The sequence below is a fragment of the Pelodiscus sinensis genome, chromosome 3, assembly GCF_052426305.1.
Source record: "Pelodiscus sinensis isolate ZL-2025 chromosome 3, ASM5242630v1, whole genome shotgun sequence".
Classification (NCBI taxonomy): domain Eukaryota; kingdom Metazoa; phylum Chordata; order Testudines; family Trionychidae; genus Pelodiscus; species Pelodiscus sinensis.
In genome coordinates, this window is record NC_143054.1 from 177,096,045 (window position 1) to 177,111,554 (window position 15,510).

Genomic DNA, 15,510 nt, shown 5'->3' on the forward strand with positions numbered 1-15,510 from the left:
TTTGTATTACTCTGTTTTACTATTTTATCAAATACACACCTACACGCTACATTACTAGACACACTCATTTTGGCATTTGAAGGATGTTAGTACAGGCATCAAGTAAAAAGGATATATTTTACTTCAAATTATCTGCTCATTTTACTATTTCACACTTAACAACTCTAAGTTTGAAGCCAAAGATGACAACTTTCAGAAGCACAGATTCTCCAGCTGTGGTTCTTGGTCCATTGGTAGACTGTGGAGCAACTACTGAAATCCACAACAAGATGAAACTGGCTGTCAATCTCCTCCTATTTCCAGCTGCTAACTTTCACTGACAGACAGCTAAATAGATCATTAGATACTTTATTATTATTACTTTTCCACATAAACAATTGCTATAGTTGCCACTGGCCCTTGGCAGTGCGAAAAACGGATTGCACAATTGTGAAAGAAAATGGACATGACCCAGGACACTGTTTTTATTAAGACGTGGTGCACACTATGAACATTTGAGAACCACTTCTATAAAAATTATAACTGAAGAGAGACTAAACTAGACTGCATACATGTTGAAATTTGATAAAAATCACCAATATGGAAAGATTCTTAAACTGTTTATTAAATCAGACAAAAGAGTTGATAACACATGGACAATATAGGCAATGCCAATGATTACATCATTAGCATTGTATATTGACAATGTACAGATGCCCTCTGGTACAGCACAGTACACAGACACATTTCTACATAGTGTTAACAAATTCCTGTCAGTACAAACCTCATTTGGAAATAAAGGTATCTAAGCTAATAAGATCTTCTGAAGGCAAGAAGGAACTTGAGTATATTACTCTCATTCATGTTTATGGTTTGCATTTCCATTTATGAAGGAGAGCTATTTTTTCCAACTCAGCAATAATTTTTTTTTAAATGTAAGCTATAATATCCACCATTGTTTGCATTCTTGACCATGGTCAGCTCTAGATACATAGTTGGGACTTGTAACAAAAAAGCAGAAATGAAGATAGCCAGCAAGAACAGACATTCCATCTCCAGGAATATCCAAACAGGACCAGAACTCAAGTCATTTACAACCAAAACAGAGAATGTGTATACTCTGTAATTAGAGAAATTATAAATACATTCAGTAGCTTAAACTTCTCTTTGCCATCAGCAGCTAGGGGATCATTGAACACGTAAGCACTTAACCTCCTGATAATTAAAATAATTAGGACAACTCATCACACTCATATTGGGCCTGACTTCCTTTTGTACTCTAATTTCTAAGGAACTAGAAAAAAATAGTCCATGAATGTAAAGATTGCAGTTGGAATTATTGCATCATTTCCATTCTACTACAACATAATTTCAAAGAGCACTGTTGTCTCTGCTGTTCAAACACTAATCTGAATAGTGTTTTTATTCCTGTTATCAATTATATGCATAAACATCTGTTAAGTACTGTACCAACATTTTCATATCTTTAAAGTTGAGAGGGAAGAAGTATTAGTGTTCTTCAAATAAACTATTATGTATATTTTTATAATACAATGAATATTTTAAGACACTTTAATGGAAGGCAGAATAGAAGCAACTAATAATACACCCATTAATTCATACAAATTAAAACAGATTATTGTCCATTAACACAAAAACAGATCTACCTCAACAAGCACTTTTCTTGTGGGCATTGTGATTTTGTCTGGTTCACCTAGGCCATTTCTCAACATACAAATAGAGAATACTCAATTTATATTTTTTTACTTTAATACATATTTTGTTTTGTAGGTATAGTATCTAGAATGGGATTTTTCACATTCATTTAGTGACCAACAGAGCTAGTAATCTAGAAACTGTTTACCAACAGGTTGATTTTTCTGAATAAGAACAAGGAATTTTCATTTGAAATAAACAATAGAAATGAAGGGACTAGAGCACATTTTTTAAAAGCTTTCTAGGTAGTTGAGATCAGAACTAGTAACATACTTATAATTAAAATATAAAACTGCAGTGTGAAAAACACCTTTATTTGACTAACAAATATGCAGATATAGTAGCTGTCTTGTGTTGTTTGCTAATTGACATTCATAAAGTCTACACCACTTGGGTACAATCTCAGGCAGTTGGACCATCAAGCATCAGCACCATATGCTGCCCTTCTTGGGGTCTTCTGAACTGGCTTGAGTTGAGTAAAATGTTCCTTCATTTCATTCACCCTGAACATCCACCAGTCCTGGAATGCCATTTATTCTCAATATATCTAAGTACAGCAAATAGTCCTGTAGACAAGTGGGCAATGGCAACTTGCGTATAAATTGGTCAGATTGTAGGTGTTCGTTTTTTAAAATATACCGGATCTCAAGACGACAAAGGTGAGCCAAGGAAGGGATAAAGGCTGGAAAATTAAAGAAACAAAAATCAATCTGAGGAAAAGAATTACTGGATTAAGATATGTGTTTATATTTTTGCTTCTCTTAGGCAGTTCTCCTTTGCTAACAAAAAGCCAAACACATTAAATAACCCACTTGCCAGATGATTAATCACAATTCTAATGCACGAAGAAGCCTAGCAGATTTTAAACCAGCATGTTAGAAGGTCTCTGTATCAGCTGGATAAAAATAACTTAATCTTAATATTCATGAAAAACTAATCCATGCTAGGGATATAAAATCCCAATTAAAAAGCTAACTGATTAATGTAACATTTAACCAGTTAACCATGATCCTGCAGCAGGGGGCTGCTGCAGCGTGGCTGGGTCTGCCACACCGTGGGCTGCTTCGGCCAGGCCTGCCGCAATGCATGTGGGCAGTGGGCTGCTTCCATCATGCTAGGCAGGGCCTGCTGCACTGCGCTGTGGATGGCCTGGCTGGACTGGAGCAAGGGTGCGGCCAGGGAAGTCCTGCAGCCAGGCGAGCCCACTGCCCTGTGCCATGGGCGGGAGCTGCTCTGGCCAGGTGGGTCCACCGCTCCACGCTGTGGGTGGTAGGGACCAGAGCAGCCCTCCCACTGGGTAACTGGTTACCCCAGTAAGCATGCTTGTAAGGGGCATGTTTACCAGGTAACTGATTAACTCTTTACATCCCTACCCTCTACTAAAAAGGTACAGTTAACCTGCCTGAACCACCAGTTGCTTGGTGAGAGATTAGCAGATGTCATGTTACACCCAGGGACTGACAATTAATCGAGAGGAAAGAAAGTCAACAATGGAGACACAGATTTACTGTGGGGAGAAAAGAGTCAATATTGATGACAAAAGTAATGGGTTAATGATCATATAATCGTCATCTTCTCTTGTTATTGTTCAGGCTATTATTAGTCAGCTTTTTTTTAATCAACCACGATTCACGATTACATATTTGTACAAAATACTTATGAGTTGTGTTAACCTGTTGTGTTGGATAATGTGTTTTACTGAGAAATTAGAAATTAGAAACCATCCGTCTGAACTCCTCTCTCTCACACATATTCATATAAATCTACATTTCCATATATCCCTCTCTTGCATTTCATCAAATTGCAGCCCCAGGGTCAAGAGATGTACTAACACACAGAAACACATTGTAATATGCTGTTAGTATTTCATACAAAGGCAACAGTGGAATTTTGGTGGCATTTTAGAGACAGGCCATTATGTCAATATGGGCAACCACAAACCCTGACACATATTATATTGTCAAAGACTGCAGAATGACTAAACATCCTGGAGGTCTTTGTGCCTTGAACATTGTTTATTAGAATGCTGCAGCTTGGCTTAACTAGATTGCATATACCAAATAAATACATCAGAGAGACATTGGAATGCAGCTTTAAGCCTTCACAGAATTCATTAAGCTTTTGCTTTACCTATAACTTTGCTATAAGATATGATTCATTAAGAGTGACCAATCTATTAGAAGGTGAATAAACAGCAGTGTCTCCTTAGATACTTCATAATGTTAAGAAATATCAAAGCCTAGTGCAGGCTTAATTTTTATAGCAAACACCAGGAGAGAACCAAAATATAGCAGAGACACTTTACTGTAATGAGTCTTCCTTAATATAATTACTTCCTTTCACTGCCTTCTCTCGCCTTTCCTTTCTTATTTTTATAGAAAAATCTGTTTTAAACTCACAATTCTCACTGTCAATCTCTTGGTCGCTATCTTACTAAAATATCATTATTTAAACATTTATGGGTCTGAGTCTCATTTTTACCAAAGCCTACCTCCAACCTGGCAATGCAAGGTGGTATAGGCAGTAAAATAATTTTGCCAAAGCCAAGGTTTACACCAGATCTGCAGTATTTAGGCCAAGCCATTTTTGAGTTATGAGCAGCAAAAAGTAAATAGAAAGATATCCATAAAGTTAGAATGTACCATTTTTGGACTCTACAATCTCTCAGATTTGCCTCAGATGCTCTAAAAGATTTTTGCCTCAGCAAAACATAAAACATCTAAACTGTTAGGAAGATTGATAAATTTGGATGCAATGAGTAGGGCCAAAGTTGATTGAAAGTGAAGGGCTTGATTAAATGTTAAATATCAAATCTTCAGTATGACATTAGGATTTGCTTACAGCACAAAGAGCACAATCTGAATGGAAGTTAAGGCAGATTTAAAAGCATAAAAAGAATCATCACACCAGATTTTTTGCCAACATTCCTCAGTGGCAAAAAGGAAGAGAAGAAGCAATGGAGTTAGTGAAAAGTCTCAGAATTCAAATGCTAGGAAAAGGGAGTCCACATCCAAGGCTCATGGTAGGAGTTTAAAATTGAATGGGGGTGCAATAAGAAAAAAAGATTCAGATTAAAAGAGGAGATCTTCTATCTATTGAGCGAGCTAACAGAGGGGCAAGATAGAGAAAAGTAAAGGTTAATTAAAAAAACAACTATTCTGGTGCAGACATTACATTATACAAGCCAACCCATACAAAAGACAGGAAAACAACTTCTGATCAGAATTGAACTTAACCTTTTCATTATTAAAAGATGGTATTTCGTTCTTCTGTTGGTCTATTTAGCAACTGACTATCACATACTGTATCTTCACGCTATTTCTCACACTCTCCCAATGGGTGGTGTGTGGCTACGTGGTTTCCATAAGTAATTGGCTGACCTTTATCTCAAGAGCAGGAGTGTGACAGAGCAACAAGGGCTTTTATAAAATGTAAGAGTGCTCTGACTGGAAAAAACAAACTTGTATCCATGTTCCCTATTCCTGGGCTATCACCTCAGAGTCTCTTCTCTCTTAGGCCACAACCAGTCTGTTGCCTCCCCAAGGGTTTAATATGGAATCTCCTGCCTTTGAGGTCCCCTTGGTAACTAAGTTAGTTCGAATTAGCGCTGTAGTGTAGACATACCCTTAGTTATCAATGCACACAAAAACTATACCAAAGGCCTGACATAAATCCAACAAAAGCAAAGAAATGCAGTTGGGCTCTTGTTTCTTAGATACAGCAGCAGATATCACAAAGAAACCAACAGATCTTAGCAAAATCAAAGCGTACGCTGTGAGTTAAAGATGAGCTTACAGCCTTAACAATTTATTCTCCTTCCAGAATGCCCTCTTACAGTTTTACGATATATGCACCCAACCCAATCAGAGGCTAGGAATAGGTTAGCAGCCACTGGCATAATAACAATTGAGACTATTGAAAGGGGCATCACAAAACCAAATGCTCTCGTTTCACCTTTCTCTTACAAGGAATCTTAGCTTTATTCAAATATTTTTAATTGATTCTACATACAGGCAGTCCCCGACTTACGTCGGATCCGCAGTTACGGACGGGGCTCCCCCGGAGGACACGGACTGCGGGACCTCACGGTCCTGCCGCCCGTGTACTCCGGGGCTTTCTCTGCCTCTCCCTGGTCTGCAGACCAGGAAGACGCAGAGTAAAGCCACGGGGGGGGGCTCGGGCAGCGGGACAGCCCAGGCGCGCTCTGGGCGCTACTGGACCAACTCGGCAGCACCCCAGCTGCTCTGCCCCAGGCGTCCTGATTCAGCCGCTGCTGGTCAGTTTCAGCAGTGGCTGAATCAGGACGCCTGGGGCAGAGCAGCTGGGGTGCTGCTGGGTTGGTCCAGTAGCGCCAAGGAGCGGCGCTACTGGAGCAACCCAGCAGCACCCCAGCTGCTCTGCCCCAGGCGTCCCCAAGTCAGCTTCTGCTGAAACTGACCAGCGCTGACTACAGGAAGCCCAAGGCAGAGTTGCTCTGCCCCGGGCTTCCTGGAATCAGCTGCTGATCAGTTTCAGCAGCAGCTGACTTGGGGATGCCTGGGGTTCTTAAGTTGAATCTGTATGTAAGTCAGAACTGGCGATCAGTTTCAGCAACGGCTGAATCTGGAGCCAGTTCCGACTTACATACAGATTCAACTTAAGAACAAACCTACAGTCCCTATCTTGTACGTAACCCGGGGACTGCCTGTATGCAGATTTGTAATATCTACTTGATGTTCCTTACAGCCAGACACCTCACTCTACAGATTGATCCTCCCTGATCTGGCACTCCCGGGACCTGAGTGATCCCGAACAAGGGAATTTGCAGGATCGGGGGTGGTCAGATCTCTGAGATCTCCCTGGGCTCCCCTCCTGGCTGCTGCCCCGAGGGGAACCCAGAGACCCAACCTCCTCTGGCCCACCTGCCTGGCTCTGCTGGCCTCAGTCTGCTTATGAGACTCTGCTCCCGGCACCGCGCAGGAAGAAATCTGCTCCTGGGGTTCTCTGCGCCCAGCTGCCCGATCCCATGCAAAGGGGCAGCTGCTCCTAGGGGGCCGCCTGATTCCACAAAAGGTGGCAGTCGATATTTGGGCTCTGTGTCACTGGCCGCCTGGCCCTGCACAAGACAGCAGCCACTCTTGGGACTCCCTGCACCCATTATCCAGCCCCGCACTAGCAGGCAGCTGCTCCTGGGGCTTCCTGTCCCCAGGTCACTGGCCCTGCAGGCTGCCACCCCCAGACAGGCTCTGCTCCCAGTCACTTTCAACTTCTGTGGCTGGGGCTCTTTGGTCTAGCAATATCTGTGGTCCTGCCGGACCAGAGAGTCCTGGACAAGAGAGCTTCAACCTGTACTAGGCCTGGTTAAAGCTTCAGTGACATGCATAACATGCCTAGGACTAAGATTTGTAACACTTCTACCCGAATTGCCAGCCAGGAATTATTCTCTTAAAATGTTCCCTTCAGAGACCATTTCTACAATCATTAGGCCTCTCTGTCCTCTTTCTTGGATGGCTGATGTTGGGTTTTGCTTTTTTGTATCTCTTTTAATTGTTGGGATCTGAAGAAAAATAAGCAAAAGAGAAAGAAGTTATTGTGCCAATATCTGCTCTTTAGGTACATTGCCTCTGCAGATCATTTATTGCACCCATTTTTTAAATGTAGTAGAAACAGCTATGGTTGGATGCATGCCAAAGTTCCTTTTATAGCCTTTGTTCATATCTGAAAAGGGTCACATGCAATGCTGCCAGCTCTGCAACTTCATCATGAATCTCAGAATATTCAGTGTTTTTCTTCAGGACCCAGTTCCGGAAGAAATATAATTACATAATCTCAACTTAAAAAAAAATTAGCTCTCCTATTTGTGGACAAAGCCTTAAAAATCTGAATCCTAAAGACTCAAAAGGCACAACATAAAATGAAAACCAAATGTATTATTTTAATCTTGAGTTTTAAGCCCATTTCATGAGTTTAGTACAACGGTGAAAAATCATTGCTTTTGAAGGTCTTGGGATCGCAATACATGTATGTCCCCATGGAGCACAGCTTTTTTACATATTCCCAACTTCACATCAGTAGGTATGTATAAGTCAAAACTGTTGATTTGCAAGCTGCTATATATATTATATACACACACACACACACACACACGATAAATACAGTTATTGTTGATTAATTCTCTTTTATATGCACAGTAGATTACTGTCATTAAAATTTATATTTGTTCTTTGAGTTTGATTTCTTTCTTTTTTATTTTTTTGGAAAAGCTATGCCATTCTCAGATCAAAATGTCTCAAAATGGTGTTACAAATGTAAAGATACTATTTCAATAAGATCGTTTTAGTTCTGCTACTGAGACTATAGCATTTACCGTGACTTTTGGTTCATGATCCTTAATCTGACATTTTAACAGCTGAGAATCAATCTCACAATAACTAAGGGATTGTCTATTCTATAGGTTAATATAGTTTGCAATGTGTCACTGAATACTTTGACCATTAAATACACTTGTACTGCAAGACTACATCCTCAAAATTCTTGAAACTTTTAATGTTACAGAATTACTATAGACATGCAATTTTCCCTTCCTTTGTGAACAGCAGTTAGGGTTGCCAGATGGTTTCAACAAAAATACTGGACACACTTGACAGTACATCACAATCTACATTACATCTTATTTAAAAAATACCGGACATTTATATTTTGTCATTTATGTTTTCTCAATTTGTTTCCCAAACAGAAAACTCAAATACTGGACTATCCAGTTCAAAACTGGACACCTGGCAACCCTAACAGCAGTATTAATTCTAGAATTCTACAATGGGCAAACACAAGATCCTACAACCCTCTGAGTAAAATACAAAATATTTAGCACACGTATTAGTACATCTTGCTGTGGCACAGAATGAAAGATATAAAATGGGAATTTTAGCACACAAGAAAACAATTTGTGATGAGTCTCAATTAAGGAAGATCATCCACAGCACTTTAATACTTAGGATTACACCATTAATCCAAAAGACAGTAGTTTTCCCAAAATAAACTCTAGACTCTAGATGAAGTTTGTTTATAACTTTGAAATATTCATAACTTTAAACAAACCATTATAATTGTTCTTTCAAATGTTTAAAACTTAACATTGATTTAATACACTTTGCAACTTTATTATGCAGAAGATAAATCCTGCTTTTAATCATATTAATATAAATGAAACAAAGAAACAACTTTCATACGTTGTCAATTCTTCTTCAACTTTCCCTTTTTTTAAGGTAGTTTAACATAATACTGTACCATACAATTTTTGCTTTTTTTCAACTCAGTTGCCTGATTGAGTAACACTGGTTCCAAATGAGACGTGTGGTTGACTGGTCAGTTGGTAACCAGTGTTTGTAACTTTGAACTGGTACTGTATTTATCTTCTATTTCCAAATAATTCATTACTCATATTCAGCCAACTATACAATACTTGAAGGTTATCTAATATGATGTTTGCCTTGGGTGCCTTCAATTTCACTTATTTCATTCATGATGTTTATATGTTCCACAGTATGTATATAGAATAGATTGTCAATATCACTTTTATTTTGGCATAAAGCACACTTATATTTCTTGTAAAATGCTACTAGTGCAGTTTTATACTTAATACGATACATACATGTTGACTATCACCTCACAAATGCTAGACACAAAAGCTGTGTCTAGACTGCAGGGTTTTTTCGAAAAAAGTAGCCTTTTTTCGAAAAAACTTCACCTGTGTCTAGACTACAGCCATGTTCTTTCGAAATTAAATCGAAAGAACGCGGCTTTTCTTTCAACGGCGGTACTCATTTCACGAGGAAGAACGTCTTTTTTCGAAAGTGCTCTTTCGAAAAAAGGCATTCTTGAATGCAAACAGGGCTTTTTCGAAAGAGAGCATCCAGACTGCCTGGGTGCTCTCTTTCGAAAAAGTGGCTCACTTTTTCGAAAGAAGAGGTTGCAGTCTAGACGCTCTCTTTCGAAAGAGGCTTTTTCGAAAGATTCTTTCGAAAAAGCCTCTTTCGAAAGAAGCTTGTAGTCTAGACGTACCCAAATAGATCTTTTAACTATAAAAGCAAAAAGGCTGCCAGTTATATTGAAATTTTCCATATATCCTCCACCAATGATCCTCCACCAATTTAAAATAGCACACAATTCAAATGTCACATTGACTATAAAGAGATAAATTCCATTTCATTTCTACTTTTTCATTTCACTTAAAAACATTTCCCTAAAAAAAAGCTTCAAGTAAAAAACAACATGAACTTGTTGCAGGGGCAATGGAAAGCGGTTTAAAAGCTATAATAATATATGGAGATACACCTATCTCATAGAGCTGTAAGGGACCTTGAGAGGTCATTAAGTCCAGTCTCCTACCCTCACAACAGGACCAAGTACCATCCCTGACAGATTTGCCCCAGAACCCTAAATGGCCCCTTCAAGGACTGAACTCACAACCCTGGGTTTAGCAGGCCAATGCTCAAACCACTGAGCTATCCCTCCTCCCAATAAATCAATTTTTTTAAGGTTAAAACTTTCAAAAATGCAGCATCTTCAACTAAAAAGTGGAACTTTTTTTTTTTTTTTTTTAAAGTGATATTACCTGCAGCCTTCATATCAACTGAGCCAACTTTGCCACAGTTCATGAAAAGTTCTGTCCCATTCGAAACATAGCACAGACTACAGAATGCAATAACACGGTCTTTTCTAAAAGGGATTGGGACCCCCCCACCAAAAAATCTCTCGGCCATTGTTTGAAAAATTTTACTCTTGAAAGCAGTAGTATTAAACTTTGAGGAGGCTGCTCGTCCCATATTCTGACTAACTATAAGCATAGCCCTCACAACTATTTAGAAAACAACAAATAATCTGGTAGCACTTTATAGACTAACGAAACATGTAAATGCTATCATGAGTTTTGTTAGTCTATAACGTGCTACCAGACTACTTGTTGTTTAAGTTTATCCTGTACAGACTAACTTGGCTACCCCCTAAAACTTCTGAACTCTTTAGAAGGAAATCAGAGATTTGGAAGAGTGAGGGAGGAAGAAATAGGGAATAACACCCACAGAAATTCCATAAATCCAGAATTGACCTGCGCATCTTCCTCAGCAGGCTATTTAAAAGAGAAAATTTAGAAGCACTCTATATTTTGGTATCATCACATTACAATCCTGATCTTAGATAACACTTTTCGTTTTCCTTATGCTGACACCAAGGCCAAAAACAATTCCTACAATCTTCTGTTGACAAAAGTTATGTCCCTGACCAAAAAGTGCTGTAACAACATTGCTCTCACATGTTCACACTACACTCTTTCTATCAGGAGAGCTGTCCACAGCTGATGCTCTAGTATCAACAGTGAGAGCAGTGTACTGTAGGTAGCCATCCCACCACGTTGCTTGCCACCTTCTGCAGCCAGAACTTGTGGAAAGCTGGAGTGGATCGCAGCTCATCATGAGTGCTGGTTCAATGTCCCATCCTGAAGTTCTTTTCGTCCTATTATTCCACAGGCTTCTTACTGCTTTTCAAAGCATTTTTCAGTTACCCCCATTTACAGTGCACTCACCATCTCTGCAATGCTTTCCACTACTGTGGTGACGGATGGCAGAACAAGGAGCAATGGGCTCGTTACAGTTAGTGGGGGAGGTCTAGGTTGGATATTAGGAAGAACTATTTCACTGGGAGGGTGGTGAAGTACTGGAATGGGTTACCTAGGGAGGTGATAAAAACCTCTAGGGATGGAGATTCTAAGTCTCAGCTTGACAAAGCCCTGGCTGGGTTGATTTAGTTGGGATTGGTCCTGCTTTGGGAAGGGAGGCTGGACTTGATGACCTCCTGAGGTCTCTTCCAGTCCTATGATTCTATGATTGTGCTGTCACAGATGGTCATGCAGCATATCACAAGCTCCCGATCTGAACAGGAATCAGAACTGCCATACCTGCTGAGTGCTATGGAAAGACCAACATCAGATTACTTTTGGCATTCACAGAGCAGCTGAACTGTCACTTTTGGGATTGGCAAACAAGCACTGACTTTATACAGGTCTGGGATGATGAGCAGTGGCTACAGAACTTTTGGATGTGGAAACCCTTCAGAAGTTTCCTCCAGTTCCAAGGCACAAGAACATCAAAATGAGAACAGCCCTCACGATCGTGGAAATTGGTGATGTCAGACTGCTACTAACTGGTTTCAAATCAATAATATTCCAAAGAGCTTCCCCTCTTAAATTTTGGAAATGGATACGTGAAGAAAGTAGTTGATTTTAGTCCCGGACCATCTTACGACAGAACCATTCCATAGAAAGAGGTACTTTTCCATAATATTACAGGCACTTGTTGATCACCACGGACATTTCACTAAAACACAGTGTGGGTTCAAGAAGGTAAATGACACATACATATTCAGGGACACTGACTGTACAGAAAGCTACAAGCAGAAACTTTCTTTCCAAACCAGAAGATTACAGTGAAAGGTGTTGAAATGCCCACAATGATCTGGGAGACCTAGTGTATCCCTTACTCTCATGAATCCTTACACAGAAAACCTGGACAGCAGCAAGAAGCCTTTCAATAGTAGGCTGAGCAGGTGCAGAATGATTGTGGAATGTACAAATGGCAGATTAAAAGTGCGCTGGTGATGACTTTATGGCAGGTTATAGCTAAGCGAGGAAAACATTTCAATGGTTATAACTGCTTGAGTTACACTCCGTAATCTTTGTGAGACTCAGGGTGAAAAATCTGCTCAGGGGTGGAACAATGAAGTGGATCGGCCGTCTGCCAGTTTTGAGCAACCTGACAATGGAACTAGAAGAGGCACACAACAGGGGGCATTCAAATCAAGGAGGCTTTGATGTAAGATGGAGAGTTACTCCAGGGAAAATCTTAAAAAATAAATATAAAAACAATCACTTTACAGATGGCATAGCACCTCTTTTTAAAGGAATTAGTTTTACAATGAATAAATATGAAACAGGACTCCATAATTTTTCAGATAGCCCAGTACTGCACAGATCATTTGCTCTGACTGGCTTCTGGGAAAGATGTGTGTGGTGAAAGCTAGTATTTGTGGGAAAATATTTATTCATTTGTTTCAGTTGACTATATTTTAACTATGAAAAGGAAGACAGGCTGCTGGATTTGTGTTATTATAACACATATGTTGTTGATATTTTTAATTACTGTCAAAAGTAATTAGATCAAAATCTTTCCAAACAATAGGTTCTCTGAATTTCTTCTGATATATAGTTTTTATAACGACATTCTGCTGCTTTTTTCATGTTTAAAGGCACTTAAAAACTAGTATTTACTTTATACAGATCAAACAAAAAAATTGTCTACCAGTAATTACATGGGGAAGATAATCCTGACTAAAAGTACCAGTTTTAAACACATTATATATTTCACTTACTATCTTATTTTATTAATTCAAATATGATCTTAGTTTAAGACAACTATTGTTTTCACCAATAGTTAAAACACAATTAAAACACAATTTCTATCCAATTTCATGTTACAGTCTATAGAATTCACATATAGTTCCAAAGAGCTTTCCCCTCTTAAATTCTGGAAATGGGTATATGTGAAGAAAGTGGTTGATGGGTTGTTCTACTTACCAAAATGGCGATGTGGAACCCAGGTGGAGGTTTCCTTGTGGTCAGAGAGATTTTGTTCTATAGCTGTAGGAAGCCTTTTCCAGTTAGTGAACTCCAGTGTGAAATTAAGGAGGTCATCATTCACAGAATAAATCCTACACAGTAAAAAGTTACATAACATAGTGAACTAGTGTACACACCAAAACAAAAATAATTTTGGGGGAGAGGAGGAAAAATATTGAAAGATTTATGTTTTTATAACAAGTTCCTAGAAATATCCTATGCAGAACAAAACATCAAAAGGGAATTCTAAAGTAACTTTTGATGCTATAGCACATTACTAAAGCAAATTAGATCTTCCTCCATTACTTTTAGAATTAAACTTCATTGTAAGAGAATGTATGTTCTAAAATGTATCTGCCTTCGTAACAGGCAATATTTTTCTCTACAAGAATTGCTTATTCCATCTCTATCAAGATTTTTTCAAGGTCTCTCAACACCAAGATGAATGTCTTGCATTATTGCTTTGGCTTTCCATCACATCTGAAAAAAATGTTTAATGACTTATGTAATTTTAAAAATAATCAAATCACAAAACCTAAGAAAGTTTAAAGATTTTAGTTCTATACACTAGAGCTGCATCAAGACTGGCCAGTTTTTCCGGAAAATCAGCCGCTTTTCCGGAAAAACTTGCCAGCTGTCTACGCTGGCAGCTTGAATTTCCACAAAAGCACTGACTTCCTACTGTAAGAAATCAGTGCTTCTTGCGGAAATATTATGCTGCTCCCGTTCGGGCAAAAGTCCCTTTTGCGCAAAACTTTTGCACAAAAGGACCAGTGTAGACAGATGAGATTTGTTTTCTGCAAAAAAAAAGCCCCGATCGCAAAAATGGCGATCGGGGCTTTTTTGCGGAAAAGCACGTCTAGATTGGCCACGGACGCTTTCCCGCAAAAAGTGCTTTTGCAGAAAAGCATCCATGCCAATCTAGACGCTCTGTTCCGAAAATGCTTTTAATGGAAAACTTTTCCGTTAAAAGCATTTCCGGAAAATCATGCCAGTCTAGACGTAGCCAGACTGTTTTTAGGGTGATTTATACCTCAATTCTCCAAGATAATGTGTAAGAAATGGCAAGCAAGAGCCTTCACAGCCTAAGTGGGTTACACAAGAAGTCTAAAGGAGTTATTTTTTTAAAAGGTATTGGAAACGTACTGAAATACAATACGTGCACGGTACACATACTTTGAGAAAATACTTCCTTGCCATCTAGGTATTATTGCATGCTCATCTGACTCAATCAATGGTTTAAAATATAAAAAGATGTGAAACATAAATGTACTGGTTGACTAAAACTAATAATAAAAAAAATTCTTGTTTATTCTGTATTTTCTATTATTTCATTTTCAGAATTAATGTAATTCAGGTATGACCATGGAAATCATTTCAATGCATTTATTTAAACAATACAGAGCAGTGGTAAATAGGGATGTAAAGGACTAGTCGACTATCCAATAAGCAAATGCTTATTGGATAGTTGACATGATAATTGAATAGTCGCTCTCCCCCACCCCCTTGCTGCCTCTAACAGATAGAGGGAGCGGGGGGGAGGAGGGAAAGAGAAGAGGGAGGTACTTAAAAGCAGCAGCACTGCACAGAGCCCGGGGTCAGTTGCTCCGTGCAGCTCTGCAACTTTGAGTGCCACGGGGAGCCCGGTATCAGGCTCCTCGCAGCATTTCAAAGCGGCAACACCCCGTGGAGCCAGGTTCAGCACAGCACTGCCACTTTGAAATGCCAGGTGGAGCTGACACCAGGTTCTACGCGGCATTTCAAAGTGGTAGCGCCACTTGGAGCCTGGGATCAGCTGGGCTCTCCAGCTGATCCCGGGCTCTGTGCAGCATGTTAGCTTTGAAATGTACAAGAGTCCCCAGTGGGTCCCCCGCTGACCGCAGGCTCCATTTGGCACTTCTGCTTTGAAATGCACAAGTGGGGGCTCTTGTGCATTTCAAAGCGGAAGCGCCCACATGGAGCCCGGAGTCAGCAGGACTTCCCGCTGGCCCTGGGCTCCACGCGGCATTCCAATTTTGAAATGAACAAGAGCCCCCACTGGGGCTCTTGTACATTTCAACGGTAGAATGCAGAAGTGATAATTGACTAGTTGAGTACTCAATGGAAATTCCACCAACTACTCGATTAGCAAATTAATTGCTACTTAACATCCCTAATGGTAAATCTAA

The 15,510-nt window shown here is 39.6% G+C and overlaps 1 protein-coding gene across 1 annotated transcript in view; it reads right to left on the reverse strand.

Moving 5' to 3' along the window:
- Nucleotides 1–583: 583 nt before the first annotated feature.
- The window catches only part of ASB3 (ankyrin repeat and SOCS box containing 3), a 116,442-nt gene continuing 101,515 nt past the window's right edge, over nucleotides 584–15,510 (reverse strand). Inside the window, exons 10-11 of the mRNA XM_014573102.4 lie at nucleotides 13,301–13,434; nucleotides 584–2,377 (exon numbers count right to left, since the gene is read on the reverse strand). Of these exons, the coding sequence (XP_014428588.1) occupies nucleotides 2,190–2,377; nucleotides 13,301–13,434 (322 nt within the window). The 3' untranslated portion in view covers nucleotides 584–2,189. The remainder of the gene's footprint in view (nucleotides 2,378–13,300; nucleotides 13,435–15,510) is intronic.